Source organism: Merops nubicus, unplaced genomic scaffold (genome assembly GCF_000691845.1).
Source record: "Merops nubicus isolate BGI_N331 unplaced genomic scaffold, ASM69184v1 scaffold13123, whole genome shotgun sequence".
Lineage (NCBI taxonomy): Eukaryota > Metazoa > Chordata > Aves > Coraciiformes > Meropidae > Merops > Merops nubicus.
In genome coordinates, this window is record NW_008601022.1 from 65,512 (window position 1) to 86,785 (window position 21,274).

At 42.5% G+C, this 21,274-nt stretch overlaps 1 protein-coding gene across 1 annotated transcript; it reads right to left on the reverse strand.

Moving 5' to 3' along the window:
• Positions 1-2,006: 2,006 nt before the first annotated feature.
• IL7R (interleukin 7 receptor) lies at positions 2,007-16,943 on the reverse strand. The gene is made up of 8 exons (XM_008937880.1): positions 16,727-16,943; positions 10,966-11,104; positions 9,530-9,684; positions 7,755-7,909; positions 6,507-6,684; positions 5,594-5,684; positions 3,880-3,955; positions 2,007-2,510 (listed from the first exon to the last, which is right to left on the reverse strand). Exons 1-8 carry the CDS (start codon positions 16,815-16,817, stop codon positions 2,007-2,009), a joined length of 1,389 nt encoding a protein of 462 aa, XP_008936128.1. The 5' UTR covers positions 16,818-16,943.
• Between the last annotated feature and the right edge of the window lie 4,331 nt (positions 16,944-21,274).

Below are 21,274 nucleotides of genomic sequence, written 5' to 3' on the forward strand. Positions count from 1 at the left end.
TGTTTGTCATTACATTACTGGAAAAGGATATCTTTCCAGCACAGTCTGTCTGCATTTACAATCTCACTGGGCAAGTCAGCACAATATGAACATTACCAGCAGCTCTTTTTAAAGATAAATACAAGCATTATAAAGCAAATTAATGTCCAAGGCTTTCTTCTTTTCTACGGCATTAATCAATGTTTCATTCAACAAGAAATAGCAATAAAAACCATACTGTAAAATGTCACTGGAATACATTGAGCCAAATCCTCGGCCCCTTTGCACACAGGGACCATAAGGTTATCCCCATTTGGAAATTTCCCTGGTGTCGTGTGTAGGTGGAGTGCTGTCTTGGGAGTGCTGTTTTTCTCCAGCAGGCTGTATCAAACAGGACGACATCTCAGTGAATATTACCAGTCAGAACAAATTCAAGCAGCTCTGAGGATGAGAGAAGAGTCTTTTTGCCCTTAGACTCTGGTGATGTGAATACATTTGGGTAAAGGAGAGTTTCAAGCAGCCAGAGGAACTGCAGCTGCACAGCAGGGCGAACCCCAATCCCAGGGCGCAGCAAAGCGGGTTGGATTTCCCATGGCCACACTGCTCGGCTGTCACGCAACCGTGTGGCTGTAGCAGCTTTATCTCCAAAGGTGTGCTCCGCAATGTGCAGCGTCCCAGAGGAACTCTGGACTGGCTCAGCCATCTCTGTGTGGCAGCACGTGGGGAGTCCCTTAGAGCTGCACACAGAGTCCAAAGAAAGGTGAATGGGAAGGGACATTTTTTTTTTCTGTCATAATCTAGGGAAAAAAAAAAAATAAAAAAAAAAGAAAAAAGCTGTCTCCAAGCAACTGACAGGCAACTTTTGAAAAAAATATAGATGGTCTGATCGCTGTCAGGATCCACGATGTGCCATCCATCTTCCTAGGGCAGACGCTGCATAAGAACATTGCCTGCTCAGATTCAAAGTATTCTCATGCAGCCATAGCCATTGAAAATATTGGTAAACAAACCTGGTCTGCACGGCCCTTCTGTCCTGGAAAGTACTTACATGATGCAATAATGCTTGTGCAAGAGCTGCAGAGAAACACAGCATCACGTGTAGACCAGCCCCAGTTCAGTTTATAGGAAGAGACAGGAGTTTGCTTTCCATTGGTGGTGTTTTTCTTTGGTTTTTTGTTTGGTTGGTTGTTTGCTTGGTTAGTTGGTTGATTGGTTGGTTGGTTTGTTATGTTTTGTTTTTTCTTTGCTAAACATTGCTAGTACATGAAACGCTGAAAATGTTTATTACATAGCACAGAATAGTACTTGTGGATCCTAAAATTTGCTCCAGGACAAATATTTACCGACAGCAAAAAGTAGTAACATGTAGGGTTTTGCTTTGTTTTAATCTCTCTCTCAAAAAAAGAATCAGTCTGAGGAAACACCTTCCTGAAGCGAGTCCATGTGCCTTTTTACCTGGAGGTTCAGCAAACTCCCTTGTGGCGATCAAACTGCTGAATCTCCAGGCAACTAATGCTTTATTGCAACACTCATTTACTGGTGTTTTGCAAACTCATGGACTTCCACTGACTGCAGAGTAGTTACTCTTGACTTACGGCTGTTTGAAAGAGATTGGATTCTATTTAACTTGAATTTGTTGCTGTATTTCTTGTTTAGGCAATAATAAGATCTTAACTCTGCAACCAAAAGTTTAACAGAAGAGTTCATTAACTTCTGTGAGATATGCTGTGAGCCTCAGCTAGGACTGCAGTGTCATTCCTCTGGATTAATCAGAGCTGAAGATTAAAGTCAGGTTGAATTATATTTAACTTCTGCTACAGTGGAGACTGCTACTAGCGTACTGAATACTGAAGCTAGGCCACTTATTGCTGAAATGTGGGAGAACCCATTTCCTTGCAGGCACAGGACTTCACTGTGAGCAGAGTGCATTGCAGAGGTGGGAACTCACAGGGTATAAGAAAATGAAATAGAAAGATCCAGTGTCCTCCTTGGGTTAAAGAAAAGTTATTCTGTCATTCCTCGAAGGTTTACTGAATTTTGTAGAAGCTAGACATTGTGACATAGGCTTCCTCATTGCTTGGTGACCTTGTTTCACTGGTAAGCAGCATCCGGGATACCGTGTCAGCATTTAAGGGCTCTGGTCCAGGCTGGCCAGAGGGATCCAGGGGAGGGGTGGGGGAAAGGTTGGAATCATCATTGCACAGGGGCACCCCATTGCTGTGGCACACCTCATATGTGCTGGAGCTGCACTTGCCTTCAGCGACTGCAGACTGGCTGGGGCACAGGAAACACTGCCGGGTTTCAGCTGGCCAGGTTCCTCCGTAAGTCGCTGGCAGGTTTGGATTGCTTTTGTCTGTCATCGCAGGGATCACCTTCGGGTCTGAGCTGCCTCTATATTTTTCTGGAAGGTTTGTCTCTGGAGCAGTTGATGGCTGCAGAAAGTTTTCTAATTCAGCTTTTTCTCGAATGCCATCCACTTTATGGATATGAACATAACCAAAACTCTCTGGGTTAAAGCTTATATCAAAATTCTGTGTGCAAAGGGAACAGCACAGTCTGTTAACAGTGGGTATTAGCATAAGAGAAAAGATATTTTAACAATTCATTTGACTTTAGAAGTGTATTTATTATTTCTTTGACTGTTATTCTGAGCAGGCTGAACAACAGGTTAACAGAGAATAAGCTATCATGTGGCTTAAAATCCTTTTCCGTATTAGTGTGAATCTATCTAGTGGCCGCCTGCAGGCAGCACCACTGGAAAGTGTTTTAGGCTCTGTGCAGCGTAGTGGGACCTGGTGTTTGAGAGACTTCTCTGAGCCACACATCTATTGCATGCCTTCTATTTCACAGGAACGGGTGTGCCAGCCCAGGCAGTTCCTTTCAGTTTTACCTTCTGTGGTAAAGGAGGTGAAAGTTTGCCATGACTGCCTGAAACACATTAGGAATTTCTGCACTGGGGACCATGGGAGGTGTGGGCTGAGTGTTGTCTTAAACCTCTTATTATAAGAGCATGCTAAAAATGTACCAACTGGAAATAACAGTGCTGATGAATTTCTTAGTGAAAAAATACACTAGTCACATAGTTTTAAGGCAACAGGTTAATTTCACATCTTATGGTTTGTATCATTTGTCCATCTGGCTTTTATCTGGCAAAGCAGTTCGTGTCTTGCATGGTATATGAGCAGTTCTACTGGCTGTGTAAGGGTACACAGGCATCAGCAGGCATGTTTGGAAAAGGTCCCCATCCACCCTACAATCCGAGTTTCATAGAATCACTGAAGCATCTTGGCTGGAAAGGACCTCTGGAGTCCAACAGGTCCAACCTTCTGCCTGAAGCAGGACCTGGATTGTGTTAACCAGAACCCTATCAAGCCAAGCCTTGAGATCCTAGTTCTTCTCTAGGCAACCTACACAACGTTTAATTTTTCTCACAGAGAAAGATATATTTTTTTCTTATATCCAGATGAAGTTTACCCTGAAGCAACATGTGCCTGTTGCTGTTGGTTCTGTCATCATGTAGCCTGGGAGCAAGAGCACCTCCACCATCTGTCTACCTACACTTTAGGTATTGGCAGGTTGTGACTAGTAGTCCCCACTCTGTGTTTCCTCTTTTCTGTACAATAATTTATTCCCTTCAACTTTTCCTCATATATCAACTTCTCCAGCCCTCTCTAATTACTTTGCACAAGCCCAAGCTCAGACACCTGTTAACTGTCTGTTATTTACATACCCTTGACAAGGATCTGCCCATACAAATGTGGGCTCTCTTCATTGAAATGAAGGAGTCATTTCTGAAAAATGCCCCCGTTTGTTAAGCAAATATCTGTACTGTCTCTCATGAGTGTTGATTTTGTTCCAAATAATCTATACTCAGATGAAAACAACAGTGGAAATACATACATTTTTTGGCTTCTTGCATAGATGCTCCAGCGTCTTTTTATGATCAGGAAGGTTTGGCCACATGACAGGCTTGATCCTTAAACAGCAACAGGAGACAAGAAAGAATTCAACAGCAGCAAAAGAAGGACATGTTGAGATATCAGTTTCATATTGCATCATTTGTACTTATTCTCATAAAGCCTTAGGGCAGGCTAGCATTACACAGAATAATGGCAGAGAAGCCTCACAGTAGAAACGACAGGAGAAGGGGAGTTTTAAAGGTCACTGAATAGCCATTATTCTTTTGAGTGCACAAATTGTGACATTTAAGGGAAGACACTTCACCAAGTACTGGAAAAGCAACAAATTATGCTGGCACAGAGCTCATTTCATCTAGCTGTGTTAACAGGATTTTGCACCATGAAACCAATTTCTGCAAGTGAAGAAAGATGTTGTGGTTAAAGTGCAGATTTGCTGATATTTGCCTCTACATGTTTACATAAGTCAAAGGACAGCATATTGTCCCACTCCTTGGCCAGCTCTCTCTGCTTCAGACACGTGTATTGTAGCTGTTTTTTCAGCAGTTTTCCACAAACAGAACTTCTAGCAAAGCCAGGGAACTGAAGGTGCTCAGCAACAGTAAAAAACAAGAGCTAGGAATCCCAAGCCACACCTACACTTGCAAATAAAACAGCACCATGGAACATTCCCTGACAGATAACTCCAGTGTCCAAAATATTTAATTATTAAAATTGTTCTTGACATGGTTTGACTGCAGCCAACTAGTTTATTTCCAGGAATTCCTCATGTGTAATTCAGGAGTTAGCACAGCACAGGTGTTGTCCCCAAAAAAGCAGTTTCCGTGCAGCCATCGCTCTGCCTGGATGTACTGGAGTGGGATGTCATGGACAGGCTGCTGTGAATGCCACCCAATAGGCCTGGGCTTTCTGCCTTGAAAGGGGTTCATCTCCTGTGGCTAAACTTGGGACTTCTTAAAATTCAAATTCTGGTTTCACCAGATTATCTACATATCTGTTCGTTTTCTTATGTTTGTCATCTATTCTATATAAACAGATATAGCCACGTGTTTCAACATACATTTACAGCTATGTACTGCTGTGTAGACAGCATATGAAAAAAACCCAATGCAGACAAAGGACTCTGTGATGAATGAGTCACCAGTCCCACCTCTCCCATGGCTGTTTTGTTATGGGACGTAGAGCCTGGTTTTGCCACATGTGGCTGGATGCGGACCCAGCTGGGCTGTTGGCTAACAGCCCGTGTTACAGAGAACTCTGCCCTGCTGCTTCCGAAAGGGCTGCAGAGCAAACGTTCTGCTGACTCAGCCTGTGAAAGAGAAAGAAGCGATCTCCACAGTATATAATTTCCACACTCAGGACTTTACTAAAATCCACAGGTTGCTTTCTTTTCTGGATCTTGCTTGAAGCTTTTGTGGCAAATTTGGCCTCAGTGAGACAGAGGACTCTGTGTTTCACAGTGACTTCAGCTCCCCAATGTTTCGAGCTCAAGATCAAATCTGTTCAAAGCAGCAGGTCATTTTCTGCCTGGCAACACCCTCTTGTACTGCTGACTTCTACTCTTTGCCTGCCTTTGGCTTCATATAGAGGTCCATGAACAGAAAGAGCATAGTTCACAAGTATAATAGGGAAAGCAATGGCTGTCAGAATAAGATTAGCTTCCAAAACTTTTTCTGATACAAAGAGACTTAGATTACCTGTTTTCCCAAAAAGTTACAAACAGGACAATCATGACAACGGATAGCATGAATCCCAAAATGGCGAGTACGACCACAACCATGCTGCTGTCTAAAGAAAAACAAAAACATCAGCAAATGCATGTAAATGTTACACTGTTAAGCCATGATAGCTGTAATGTCTTTTCAGCTAATAAATGAGGAATTAATGGCAAGCTTTGCAGTTGCCTGTCGTTGGACCGGTGCTGTTGTGCGTTTCTCCCTGAAGGAGGAAAGAACTAGGCTGACAGAGCATCTGCACTTGTTTGAGCTCCAAGTTTGGTTCCCGGACTGGGTTAAAGCAGATTGAAGTCTGCAGTCACCTCCAGTGTGTTGAAACCATCACTCAGTGCATCCTTACAGCAGCGGTGAAGTGACTTCTAACACATAGTGCCAAGGTGCCCCTGGGGACTGGGGGGATCCCAGGGACCAGAAGGATTATACATGTTTACAAGTGCAATGGTGGGATTTTATCCCATACTGTATTTGTTATTAAAGTGCCATGTTCACACACAAGTCCAGGGCCTTGAAATGGGTCATGTTTTGCTCTCCTAATCTAAAATGCTCAGTGCAAGCTGGTCCTTCTCCCTGCACAATAGCAGGCAGCAAGCAGGAGTAAGTCAGCCATTACCTCCCTTTACACCCCCTCATGCCCTTACAGCAGCACTTCATCTGATCTTATCATGTGGAGAGTCAGGCCCCAACCAGAGCCATACAGCTGCTTTCTGGGTCATGTCCTCTGGGACACCCAGTGCCTGTGAGGGCTGACCCTGCTGTGGTTGTGGGCTCTTCCATCCCCATGCTCTTGGCATTGCTGCTGCCAGGGCTGGCCAGAGAGCCAAGAACCCCTAGCTCTGCTTTATTCCAGATGAACCAAAGTGGTTTTGGCCCTTACAGCTCTCCGTGAAGTGCAGCTCCCTTGTGGTCCTGAAGCTCTTGGAAGCACTCCATTCACTCCATATGCCTTTAAAATAGTCTCCGTTGGGCCGTGAACGTACTTTCACCTCATACGATGCATCATTTTCAAGGTTTTTCCCCAGTAATTTTACCTGAAGGTATGGCAATTCTATTGTCTAAACACATAAAAAAAAAATCCAATTATTTTTCTAGACAACACAGGAAAAGTATCTTTGAGTTTCAGCAAAATGTGCTAGATCAGACACATCCCTACAGTACTGTGCTGTTTGCTCCATGTCTTTGGTTGTTATACACGTATTCATCATGGCATCAGTCTAGTTTAACAGTGAGATAGTCCAGACAGCATTGAGAAGAGAGGCTGACACCAGGTAAAAGCTCTTTGGAAAACAGCTGGAAGTACTAACTGTGCTTCAGTACTGCTGACACTACAGTAGGAGATATGTGCTTCCCTGGCAAGGCTCTGAAGAAAAAAGGGGGGGAAAATACTTTAGTGCTTCATAAAAAGACAACTTCTGAAAGAGCAGCTACAGGAAAGGAGCTGTGATCCCACCAGTGCGTCTCTGGTTATCTCTATTTCAGTGTATTTTAGTTGCCTGAACCCTTTTTTTTTAGTTACAGATCTCCTATGTTCCCTCTGTAAAAACCAGACGTAGTTCATGCTTTCAGTCACCCCTAATCTGGACTAGTGTTTGCGTGGCTGTTCTGGTAACAAGGGACGCAGAGCTCCTAGCAGCTGAGTAGCACAAAACAGATCCAGTTCACAGCCTGAAACACAGTCTTGAGGACAGAAAAGCTACAGGGCAGCACCTGAAGCCTGGACATGCTCAGTGAAAAAGGCTCACGAAGAAACTGTTGCTAAATAAGAAAAGGGGTCATGTGATTTACTGAGCAGTGAGCACAGAAAATAGGAGCAAAACCACCACAGCAAAAAGCAAGCCATCCAGACACTTAGGATTGTTCATTACATCATGGCCTCTCTTCCCACTGCAAAGCCCAAAGAATGAAACTTTGTTAGACCAGAGAAACGTCTAAAAAACGTGAGTGCTGTCAGTCTGGAATTATGTCAGCTGATGAAATTTCAAAAATGCCAAGTATTACAGCTTTCCCAGTTTTCAGCTGAAGAACTATAGAAGTGCAGGTTTGAAGGTTTTTACATGATACTGGTGTTTCGGATAACATTATAATTTCAAAATTAGTGTATGTTCATAAATACATCATTACTTACCTTCCAAGTACCTTCTTCCTCCCGATAGGCTGTTTGGTGTGTTAATTTGTCCTTTAAGTACTTCTTCCGTGAGTGTGGTGTACTATAATGAATAAGATATTCATTTGCCTCCTTTTGGTATGTGATGTTTACATTGAATGGTGCTTCAGGTTTAACTGAAAATCATAACAAACCAGGATATAACAGGAATAGAGGAATGTTAAGACAAAATAAACAGATTTGAAAAGTAAATAAAAAAGTTCAGCTTAAGTTATATCCCATGCAGAGTGGCCTATCCTGAAGAAGGTTTGGGCTGAGCTAGGTAAACCTTATGCTGAGGACTTTGATCCTAGCAGGGTCTGGGTTTTGACCTGCTGGAACAGCAATACAACCATCAGGGATGGTGTGTCCTAGGGATTTGACATTTAGTCTTAGAAAGAAATTCTGGAACACACCCACCCCAACAATAGCACTGCTTGAAGTCCTGAATTCCATTTTCTCTAACCAATACTCTGAGATGGAAACCCCATAGCAAAACCTACTGCAGACCTGTGAGGAAGACACTGGTGAGCGAACTGGGTACAGTGCAACTGTCAGTGGCCATCAGGGTGGTGGGACGGAGGAAGGGACAACATATGACAGCATCAGGTATAGAAGAGGGGCCTGTGGCTCCAGGCCTTTGCTATGGAGCTACACCTGACCTGGACTGCAGGACACTGTGTCAAATGACCATCCACACAAGTACATCAAGTCCAAAATTTAACCCCTGGGACTCTCTCCCAATCTGTGCCTGAGATAGACATCCCTGAGGTCTTCACCTGTGTCTGTGTCACCAAGGCTTCCAAAATGTGCCATGTAAAGTACATCAGCTCCCAAAGGAACAGACAGTGTACACCTCTCTACTCTCAGGAAAATGTGTATAGCAAGAAAGTATGCCTAGTCCTCCTGCAACCCCAAAATACTTAATCCTTCTGTGCAGAACCTGCAGTTTCTAGAGAAGAGACCACTAGAGACAGTCCAGGTTGGCCCATAAGCTGAGAGGTAATGTAAGATTATTACAAAACTATTGGACTGAGGCAGAAATGTTTCATAACAGAAGGATGTTACAGTGCCTATTGCCAATGGAAGGCAAAGAAATGTGGCACCAGAGCAGAACAGACTATGTATATCGACATGGGCTTCTCTGTAGCTCTCAAATGAGACCAGGTTTCAAGAACCCCTTTTCCCCTGAGTTCTATATTTCTTGGCTGAGGCAGATCCCCAACACAGCTTTGATGAGCCCATTCATGGGTTCTCGGTGTGCCTTCTGAGATGGAGAATGCCTCGTTCAGACAGCAGGCTCCACCAAGAAGCCAGGTGTGAAAAAGTGAGATCTAGATCTTGCAACCTTGCAGTCCCTGTGCTACCAAGCTCATGCTAGACTTCAGGTGCTCAGCCCTGAAACTGCACAATCCCTAGTAAGAGATGAACAAAATGTCCCTGCTTAACAGTTCACCAACGCCCAGGAACAGCTGCTTTGCCCATGTGCATGATTTAGTCTATGTCCAGCTCTGGGGTGAATGTTACAATAAGCCAGAATTCACATTTTGCACATTTTGAATGGAAGTTAATAATTTTTGGCATTGAAGCAACCACACTCTGCCGACACCCCAATCCAGGCTACATGCCCTGTTAGGACATTATTTTATACTGCCTCTGTGTAATCTGGATTGACACTTAGACTTTACACTGGGCTATTTTTTTTTTCCCTAGTAATCACTGTATCTAAAGAATGTCCAAACCATTCAGTGTCTTACCAATGTCAGTCACAACCAGATTCCGGCAGACCCTTCTCTTTGTCTCAGAGTCCATGCAAATATCTTTATTTGTGAGTATATCCATGAATTGTAAGAAATACACATCTTGTCGTTTCTCCATATTGAAGCACAAGTAATTGCTGTCTTCCTTGGTACTGTTGACCAAAGTGGCATAAAATTAATTTCTCCTCACTCTTATTGTAACATAACAAGGGACAAATCCTGGTTGCTCATTTCACTTTAGCTGAAGTGAGGCTCCATATGAAATACGAAAAAATGTCATGCAGGTAAGGAGTTAGAAAGATTGATAGTGTTTTGATTTGTGGTCTTTGAGCACAATAATCAAGTGATGTGAGTCACGGTAAGAGACCTGGAGCTCTCCAAGAAAAAAAAGTAATTATTAGATCGTTGATGTATGTGTTAAAAATATTTGTATACTTAAGAATGGCCTTATTGCTGCCATTTTTAAACATAGGGCAACAGATTTGCATGCTCTCTGAAGACAGAAATATTTATTGTTGACTGAACTGGTAACAAATACAGGGTCAAGAGTCAGCCAGGATATGAGGGACTCATGTAGCACACTTTCAGACATGGAAATGTATCTGTGTGTTCCTCCACCTGTGTGACTCCCACATTTGAGGATGGTCATAAAATTTCAGTCAAAAGAGTGATTAGAATAGCAGGATAAAAAGAATCCACTTCTTTTACTGGCTGCTGCAGAACTTTCAGTTTCAGGGAAAAAAGGCAAAGGGAAAAGCAGAAGTATGTTAAAGAAACAAAATCTGAGCTTCTTCAGCTATATGCATCAATTAAAAAAAAAAGCGGGGGGGGAGAGTTTTAAGGCCTCAATGAGAAGTGCAGGTGACTGATGTGTTTGGCAACTGTTCATCTTCATGGACTCATTCTAGTGTGTGTGTTTTGTGTTCTATGTGTGTGAAGATAATTGCTTAATTTTTATCTTGACCTAGAGAAAGACATTTTCACTGAAGTGTGAAATCAGCCTGCTTGCCAAAGAATTTTCTGTTTTCTAAACCATGTTTCCTTCTCACTTGATGAAGGTTAGGTCTGTTGCTTTTTTTTTTTTTTTTGAAATATGATTTAGTTTAAAAGAAAAATTATCTCAGTTCTGCTGGGCTACATCCATAACTACAGGGGTTCCAGAGTAATAGAGGTAAGATCATGCCTACTGCAGATGTTATAATGCCCTTTACAGAACCTTCCACCTGATTTTTTTTTTCTTATTAAGGAGTCAACATTCTGTTTCAGTAAACTCTTCTTTGCTGAAAATAGTGTCCAAACATGGCAAAATACTCTGAAACAGAATTTTGTCTAGCTTTGCTGCTCCTGCTCCCCAGCATACAGCAATGTGACTCATTGGTGCTTAGCATCTCACTTCCCAGATGTTTACTGAAGGATGGACTGACAGCACTTACCACAGGGACAGGGTATAGTTAGTGTTGTGAAGAGGCAGCTCAGTAAAATTGCACGTCAGGCTGCTATAGGAATCCCTAAATTCCAGCTGGCTGAAGCAGTCGACGTCAAAATTGTCTGATTCATCATCTCCAAAAGTCCCTAAGGAGAGATTTGCAGCATGTTACTAAAGCAAACCTGAGAGTGTATTCGATTTGCAGTACCATTGTATAGAAGGTTGTTCCTTTACGTGGTTGCCTGAAAGGAAAAGGATCAACCCACTTGTTTTGTGAGAGGCGAAGGAAGCTTGTTCAAAATGAAATTAAAAGCCACTTGCACCTTTCAAGGTTGCTTTCCCTGCAAACCAGTGAAGCTCACCCACTCACCATGCACAAAGGTTCTGTGAACTATAAAAAGGAATAACATTGCAGAGAGTCTGGTCAAACAAGACACCTTAGTATCTATTCTTTTCTATTAATCATCAGCAGAGAGGAGCCCTGATGTCAGCCTTGAAACCTCTGTGAAAAAGTCCCAGTATCAAGTGTAAAAGAGAGAAAATATATCATTCAGTTTAATTCCTCACAAATTTGAGCCAGAAATGGAAATTCTTACTGTAAAATTTACAGATTAACTTTATACCAAGATAAAAGCAGGACCTACACCATTTGAAGATCACCTCAGAAATTTCTCAAACAGATTTTCCTACTAGGAACCACAAAATGCTGCCGTACTTGAGCCTGTGAAGGAGAGCAAGACATGTTCGTGATGCCTGTCAAAAAGCAGAATATTCAAGTGAAGACCCAAAACACACTTGAAAAAAAAAGAAACAGAAACATGCAGTAGGGCATATACCCTGCACAGTTACTGTTAGAGGTGTCTGGGGCTGATGTTCAAGGCTAACATTTGCTCAAGAGCAAGGACTAGTTTCAACAGCAGTTATCTGTATGGAAATTTTCAGCTCAAGACAGCCTGAAAGTACATCCAACGCCTTGTAGCCCCAAAGTGGCAGACCCACAGCCAAGGACAGACACTTTGCAGTTACCATTGCTGCACCTGCATCAGAATCAGCCTGGCTGCAGACAGCCAAAAGTGCTAGACCAATGTTCCCCCTTCCCACACTGTGAATGCCTGGCCTGTTACCAGGTTCTAGAAAACCATATAGGTAGTTTTAGTAAAGCAAGAATGTTTTGGTGTCATGATGCAATTAAACCCCGTTTTGATTGTAGTACAAAATTTTCTGAAATGTCACAAATTTTGGCTCAGGAGGGAAAGGTTAGACTTTCTGCCAGAATGCATGGCTTCCTGCAAATTTGCTTCGATGACTAATAAAACAATCGCGATTTGACTAAGAGCATATGTCTCAAGTCCTGCACTTGGCAGGTATAAGGTCAGTGACACAAAACCTGATACTTCTGAGAGGAGTCTTCTCTGGTGGAAATTGCCAGTTCAGCCTCATTTCATGAAATCTCACCCACCATAGCTGAGCAGACAGAGAAAGGATTATTGCCATGACACCTTGAGTGAATCTTCAGGGCAGGAGTGCCTCTGTCTCCTTTACTGATGGTTAAGGGTGGCTGTGGCAACACATAACCCAACCCTCTTCCAGGGACTATTCCAAATTCTCTACTTGATCTTCTCCTATCCACTTCTCAGATGTGCCCTTGCCATGCAGGGCACCTGCCTCAGCGGGAACAAGACCTTGACTGCTCAGGGGATATCAGCAGCTCACATTTACAGTGTGAGGAAATGCCTGTGGAAACATTTCCAATGGAAAATCCTTCCCAGAGAAAATGATGGCCATCTCTGCTGTCACCCAGGTGAACTAGATGACTGAGGTCTGACCAGCTACTTGGATACCATGATTCATAGTCCTGCCAGTGATGTCCTATTATCCCTGGTTTATTCTGCCAGCATATAGGGAGACCCAGACCTTGTTCAGCATGGGAACACGTCTAAAGTTCCAAAATGATCATAGTGTGACAGCAAGAAGAAAGTAGAGGGGAGTTTTTTGATTGTTTTAAGGTGTAAGTAAAGAGTATCACCCCACAGGCTCGCTATCAGCAGTGCTTCCTCCTGATCTTGGAGCTGAGGTGCATCTGGAATCGTGTTTTGAGTAAGAGAATCTCAGAAGTCAACCAGGGATGCAGAGCAAAACACAAAAGCAGTGTGGACAGTGCCTAGGAGGGTGGCTGCTGCCACCAGCACCTGTCGTGGGCAGTAGGAAGGATAGGAGCATCTGATGCTGCACTAATTCTCAACTCAAAGGCAAATGCACCTCACAAACTAAGGTTTAATGGCCATTTGCAACCATGACCAACCCCTGCTATGAAGCCATTACTGGCCTTCCTTTCTCAAGGCAGCTCTGGCAGGGCTTGTCCCAAGGGGAGACCAGCTTTTCCTGAAGGACAACATAATGTGGTCCTCCATCAGCGCTGCTGCTTTGAGGGGATAGCCTGTGCAACACAGACACAGACAAAACTGGTGCTGTACAAAGCTGCTCTGTTTGACCATCATATTCAAGAAACAGACACAGAGGTCAGCACAATTCTAGAACAATCCCTGCAGCAGTTTCACACAGGTGAGAGTCTTTACCTGTGGAGCCCTGCATCATCTGGGTGGACACGCACGTACAGAAATGCCATAAAGTTACATATTTGTGGATAAAAGCCTGTGCTATAGATAAAAGTATATTTAAAATCCAAAGGATAAAAGGAAGCTGAAATAAATCTGCATAAAATAATAATTTTTTTTTTAAAAAAAAAACATTATATAGATAACACCCAAAGCTCACAAGCACGGATAGGTCTCATTTTATGCCTTCCTAAGATTTGCAACAACCAGGAGACTGGCTTATTTTCACTCATAGCTCCCTTAAGACAACACTTAAATTTATGAATTAGGATGATGGATCTTCCTTTATAAGGAGAGAGAGAGAGAGAGAGAGAGAGAGAGAGAGAGCGCGCACACCTACTTGGTACTCAGATGCATATATCAGATTGTGCATGAAAAAAAAATATGATCATCATATAAATAACTGGTATATCAGAAAAAAATGTTTCAGCTGTCTGCTAGTGCTTTGCTGAAAAGTGACAGAAATTTTAATTCATTCTCTCTCAAGCTGACTGCAAAATGAAGAGAAAGAAAAGGTTTTGCCTTGCAGTTCAAGCAGCCATTTAATGTTTAACCAGCACCTTTGCTGTGGCACTGGAAAGAAAGCTGACTACCTGCTTGACACTGAGGTTTCACATGGTGATTACATGGTTCCTTTCTCATTGAAGTAACATCCTAACCACAAAACATATTATAATCAAACCTAAATAAGTGTTAAGTAAGCAATCTGAATGTTTTTTTCTGGTATGGTTCCTCCATGGGCTCACCCTGTTTTTTTCTGTCTGACATAAATATGCGTGTAGCCTCAGTTACACTTTTTCCCTAAACCTCACAACGACCACACATGAGCGTGTTTGCTGCGTTAATGGTTTTAATGACTCCAACATGACTCACACTGCTAAGGACTCCTTACACAATGAAAAGTTTATGTGATGAGACTTTTTTCCTTGAGAAGTCCAGACCAGGCAGAGCCCTGAACCTGGCTCTGATGAAACCAAGGCATGGCTTGAGATGGGGCAATTCTAGCAGTAGAAAAACTGCTCTCATAGATACAGAAATAGCAGGTATTTCTCAGAAATGGCTGTCTCTTGGATTTGGACAACACCCAGAAGTGTGGTTCAAATCACATCAGGAATCTCACAAGCCTCTACAAAGAGAAGAGTGTTAGCAGGGGATATGGACGTGCTTCAGCTTTAACCTCTGAAGCTACTGGTACTAAAAACAACACATGAAACCAAAGGCACTACTAAGCACCTGCAGGATCAGTGACTGAATTTCCAAAGTCAATGAAATGACTGCCTCACAGAGTAATGTGAAAACCCTAGTGCTGATCTGATTCAGGCAGAACTTGTTGTAATCACAAGTTTTGAAGTGCGTTGAACAAACCATACAATTCTGGATGGGAGGACTACCATAGTCAGCCATCCTACTCATGAGACCTTCCAGCCTGCTTTCTCTTGCTTCCCCTGCCCGTGCCCTCCCGCACCTCCTCAGCTGCCCCTTCTTAGCTCTTGCAGTCCTCTCAGGGCTTTTAGGGATCTCCACCACCTCCGCCAGGCTGGGGGAGAGTGCTTGGAAAGCAGTCCATTTCTCAGAACAGAGAAGGAGACGAAGGCAAGTGCTGCAATGAGCTTTTTCCTCCTCTGCTCATAAGAATGGGTGAGCTTATGTCTGGTCAGACTTGGCCAGGAGACAGGGCAGATTGGAAATGCTGAGTGAAAGCCAAACATCCATTACAGTGATTTTACCATGGATTGTTTAATTTGGCAGCCAAAACCATGAGTCTCATAAAGAGTTGCCAATTGCTCTGTGGGGATTTTCTGAATCTGTTTGGTTTAAGTCTAAGCAAATTATTGTTTCCTAGAAGTTAGTAACAAAACACAGAAAAGTCCAGTCATATCTGCTTTTGGGAAGCCCTGAAGATTTCAGTGACACCAGTGTAAAATCACTAGCATTGACCATTCACCACTGCAGCTGCTTGCCAAAGCTGGCCCTAAACAGCAGCAGATAAAATAAATAAATAAAAGACAAATAGAATAAAACCCAAGGTAGTTAGATGCAGTTCTGAGCCACTCTCTCTTTTCTTCTAACTAGAAAAAGTTATCATGCATAGCATATGAATGTATGTACATATATGTACATACATACATGTTATAATACATGACACAAAAAGGAAGACAAGATCCCCTACCTGTGAGACAGAGTAGGAACATAGCCATTATCTCCCTTAAAAACAGAAACTCTTCTGCTTTCAGACAATGGAGACCTAAAACTACCAGTAATGGAGGGACTGGTCATGTTCTTCAGGCACAGCACCACAGATTCTGTTACAGCTCTTTGTTTAGTATTAGATAAATGACAGCTGAATCTTGAACTGAAGCTGTAAATACATTTTTTTCATCTCCCTTTTGAGAAAAGGAATAGCATACTTAAACAGTGGGTTTACTGCTGCTCTTAATGTTTTGATTTTTGATTTCAAGGTTGTTAAACAATATTCACTCCTCTAAACAAGAAAATTAAATCTGCAGTAAGCCTAAACAGTTGAATTAACTAATAATTATGTGCTGACTAAAGGATGAATGCTTTTAATGATGAGCTGTGAGAATATCTTGGCTGAGTTGCTGCTTAGCCATACTGTGAGATCAGCTAAAACTAGCCGCTAGATATACCTGATTCAAATGCTTAAAGAAAAAGAGAAAAATCTTGGCTTTTGAAGTGGAACAGGTTGGGTCAAGTTTGAGGTACATTGAAACATTTTCTTTGGATGAAACTGCCAAGAGCAAGAGAAGCCAGAACCTCACCCTTCTCTGATGGCATCTCAGAGAGACCATGGGCTGCAGAAGAGTGAAGCAATTCCCCACTCCCAGGTACAACTCCTCACATGAACACTGGCTACAACAAGAGAGGATTAACAGGTCTGGTCTTGTATGCCCTCTGTATACAGCTATGTTCTCCCTCATTTCATACAAATTTGGATGTTACAAGGATAGCAGACTTGGAAACTAAATTGTGTAGGTATCCTCCAGCCCCACACCTGCCTCAGGTACTGGCACTAAAAGAGACACTGGAGACTAAAACATGAACACATTTAACCCAGCAGTTGTGTTTTGGAGCTCTTAACTCAGGTTTCTCAAGATCATACCCAAGCTGAAAGATGAAGATGAAATGACTCACCATCACCATCTGCTGAGCTGCAACCACTTTCCCCAAAAGCGGTGTGAAGGAATAAGACGAAAATGCTCAATACTGAACTCATCTGTGTCATCCTGTGCACACTGCATAGGTGCAGTACATGTGTGTGTGAAAACCGTGCTTGCTTACTTTATACTAGATGCAGAACAAACCCATTGCCTGATAAAGAGACCGCAGGCAAGGGGAAATGTAAACATGCCGACAAGGATGACTAGTGGCAGAGAGCAGGAAGCCAGTGTGAAGATAGTTGCAGAGCTTTTACTTTGAAACATGCTTCCCACTTCAAAACTAAGGACCTTTTGGATCAGACCCGTTGACTCATTGGGTCAAATCTGGTCATGTCCAGTAGGTTCAAATCATGATTCACCAACAGTGTTCCTGGCTTGGCTAGTGGGATTTCTGCTGCTGATTTCCCTGAGGGCATGGTTTAGTCCTCTCATCCACTTTCCTCTCAGTGTAGGTACACAGGTCCAAGAGAGAAAACTTTTCCAGCTATGGAACATTGTGATCACTGTTACTTGTTCTTTAAATGTCTACACGAAAAGGAACATAGCCAGCAGGTTGAAGGAGGTGGTTCTGCCCTTCTACTCTGTTCTCATAAGACCCCACCCGGAGCCCTGCACCCAGCTCTGGAGTCCTCAGCACAACAAAGACATGGACCTGTTGGAGCAGGCCCAGAGGAGGGCCACAAAAATGATCAGAGCCCTGGAATATTTCTCCTATGAGGAAAGGCTGAGAGAATTGAGGTCGTTCAGCCTGGGGAGATGACTCTAGGAAGAACTTATTGTGGCCTTTCAATATATAAAATGCACTTACAAGAAAGATGGAAAGAGACATCTTACCAGCACCTGTACAGACAGGACAAGAAAGAAAAATTTTAAACTGAAAGAGGGTGGATTTAGATTGGACACAGGGAAGAAATTTTTTACGATGAGGGTGGTGCGACACTAGAATTAGTTGCACAGTAAAAGTTTGGATGCCACATCACTGGAAGTGTTCAAGGATAGGCTGAATGGGGATCTGAGTAAACTGATCTAGTGGAAGTCATCCCTGCCCATGGCAGGATGATTGGGCCAGATCACCTTCAAAGATCCCTTCCAAACCAAAACATTCTGTGATCCTATGAGGTTCCACATAAGGCAATGCTGACCCAGAAAAGCTGTGATTTAAAAGATTAATCCTGAAAAACCTAGCTCCTGAGAATGAAGTGGCACATCTCACATTTTTTAGGCTTTGGAAAAGTAGAGGCAGAAAGCAGAAGATAAAGAGATATGAAATATTTCCTTTGCACACTTTCTATTGCTGTATACACCAACACGAACTGTAACATAATGCAGTGCCATGTACACAGCTGAGTGATGTAGCTAACTACAAGTTATGTGAAGACCTGAAAGAGAAGGGCAAGCTCTGGCACAGCACTGGCTGCACCAAATGAACTTTCTGTTGGAGGCATAAATGAAACTGAGGGCAAAGTTGGTAACAATGTCCAAGCAAACAGAAAAAATTACGAGACTATAATAAAAAGACTCAAAAAGGAAATGACAACAGCTTTTTCATTTACAAGGAAATAATCTAAACCACCCACCAAAATGATGAACGCTCAGCTCTCATGTGTAGAAAAATGTGCTTGCCGAGACATCAGGACTGTCCTGCAGTGTCTCTTGCTGTCCTGAGCAGGGGGCAGTGGGTTGCCATGGGCTGTTTCTGTGCTCCCCTGCCCTGCTTTAATGGGAAGAAATGGTCCCTTTTCCATGAGAGCTCAGTGAGGCTGCTGCAAAGACGGACACCTCCCGTACCTGTCTCAGGTCCCTCCCTGTGGTATGATCCCAAGGCACCCCACCAAAGCGTTCTCTGAAGGTGCACTGTGCCTAGGTAGATACAGAAAAATGGGTTTGGATTCACTGGTCAATATGTAGTAATTTACAGTATATACTTCTATGTCAGAGCTCTTCATGCCTCACTCTCATTTAGTCTTGGCAGACCTCTACAATATCTCCCACCCACACACAGGAGAGGCACCTGCCAGGCCGCAGCAATCACCCACACATACAAAGCAAAGCAGAAGCTGGACATGGCACCACGACCAAGGAGCTACTGAAGATGACAGGACCATGGCCTGACTGACTGTCACTCAAGGGTTTGACTTCACTTACAGGTCACTGACACATTCATATGCTATTCCTTCATGAAATACTCTCTTAAAGAGGTCTGATTCAACTAGTGGAACTTTGAGAGTAGTTCATCTTCATCTCTTCTCCTGTGTTTCCTATGCTTGACTCAAGCTCATTGAAGCTGAATTTGAATCAACAAGATTGAGTCTGGTGATTTCACACACCTAAGGCCTACCCCTGCCTTTTTTCAGAAAAATTTATTTAAGGATTTCAGCACCTTACTTAATAATACTTGATATCATATTGTACTAGAAACTCTCAGGCTAGTTGCTACCTTATTTTTATCCAGAAATGTCAATAAAGGAGGGCTCTCCTGTGCAAACTGATAGTTGTCTGGAAATTGCACCTTCTCACTTTAAATTTCTCTTGTTTACAATTGAGTGGGCTATCGCTTTGATCTTTTTTTTTTTCTTTTTTTCTTTTTTTCCTGTTTCAGCTGGAGCAAACTAAAAGAAAAAGACTTTTCAGACATAATATTTTGGTTGAACCTGAGCAATCTTACTATCAGAACTGTGCTGCTAAGGGGATTTCCATGTTGTCATAGCTATATTTTGTCTGGGTGGGGAAACAGGGACCACAATGAAAAGAAAAAAGAAAAACAACAGTATAGAAAAAAACTCTGAACCAAAAGTACATTCTGTTCCACTTCTGGGTCTTTACTTCAGAAGTTGTTTGATTTATAAGATATATTTAAGCCCACCATCTCACCTTGTTGCCTTCCTTTAGTACCCTGGAGGCAGGAAACCAAATTTGTGAGAGTCTCAGTCTTAGGGCAGCTGAAGTGTTAGTACCCAGGAAAGGCCGGAAGAAGACTGGAGTATTTTTCATTTGCAACACATTACAGTGCTTCTGCATCCTAATTCAGTGTTCCACAAAAAAAAAAAATCCCAGACCAAACCAAACCAAAAAATCCCACAACAAACCAAAACACAAACAAACAAATGCTTGAACAGTTACGAGCTTTGGTGGTCCAGCAAAACTTACCTATGGTTCACTGGGCTGGGCTTTAGCTCCCCTTACATTTTTGGTCATTAACAAAGTTCATGGTACAATACCTATAACTGGGAAGAACAATTTTTTCATTGCCCTGTGGTTCACGAGTGTGTGTCATCCGCGCAGTGTATCAGCTCCTCAGCACTTCCAGCTGACGCCTCCACACGATGCAGTGCCTTCTTGGATTATCACTTACATTGTAGCTATGGAAAATGACCAACCATGGAAGTCAGCTTAGAATTTCTGTTTCCTTGTTATACTGTTTGTTAACTTGTTCTTTTTTTTTTTTTTTTTTTATTTTCCTCAGGACACAAAAGTCTATTTTGATTCTGTTTTGGCTCCAAAAAAATGCAAAAGGCACATGTGTTAGAGTTATGCCTGCTTTAGACTTCTAAGACTAGATTTATACCTGCTTCGAAAGATGAAGTTAGTAGATCCTAATCTTCCCTCAACTACACTTTTCAAATGTTGCAGTTCAGGGAGATACCAGAGCATTTGTGGGAGCTGAGTGAAATGGGTCCTCTAGACACATCCCAGTGTGCAGAACTAGAGATGGGTCTTTGATTGGAGGATACAGACATCTTTGTGTTTGAGGAACTCAGTTGGTGTGTTCTGGTTGGATACACATGGGTAAACCCATGGCCTACCTTAGGAGTAGGAGGGAAATTTCCTTATGTTGATCAGATTTGGCAGGAGCTATTGGGCTTCTTGGTCTCCTCTATGGCATGGAGGTTGCTCTATTCCTTGGGCTTTTAATAACTGTCTAATTATACCCCAGAACGAGGGTGCTGGTCCCTCTACCTGACCTGACCTGTCCCACTCTGCAGAGCTCCTCAAAGACCATTCTATATATACACCACAGCTGCTGATTCAAGAGAGCTTTTAAACACATATCTAGGTCTACCCTCCTCCAATACAACATATAATCTGTGTGTAATTTTAACATGATTCTGAATCTTATTAAATTGTAACTTGAAGAAAAAATTACCCTGAACACCCTACAGAAAAATCTGCCAAAGGATGTTTTTTTTAGATTATTGCCAGAAGGACAAACTGAGGCATTCATGCAGCTCCAAAACATAATTTATGAAACTCAGCAAACACTTGAAACTGAGATTTTAATGCTCATTTTGTAAGTTACAGATTGGTGCCTTAGACTAAAAAATGTGGTTGTTTCCATGGTTATTACCACTTTTATTTTTGCTCTTAGCCAAGAATTAGATAAAGTTAAGGCAAGTAATAAAACAGAATCTCATTAGAACATATATTACATACATACTCAAAACTTTATATTTAGACGTTGGGGTTTTTTTAACCAGATATGCCAGAATGCAGAAATCTTCCAGCTTAAGCAGGAGGGCTGGAG

Coding starts and splice junctions, on each gene's coding strand:
- IL7R (XM_008937880.1), bottom strand. CDS start 16,817: ATGACACAGATGAGTTCAGTATTGAGCATTTTCGTCTTATTCCTTCAC. Junction 11,105..16,726: donor CAGCTCAGCAGATGGTGATG/GTGAGTCATTTC, acceptor ATCTCTCCTTAG/GGACTTTTGGAGATGATGAA. Junction 2,511..3,879: donor TATGCAAGAAGCCAAAAAAT/GTATGTATTTCC, acceptor CTTTGCACACAG/AATTTTGATATAAGCTTTAA.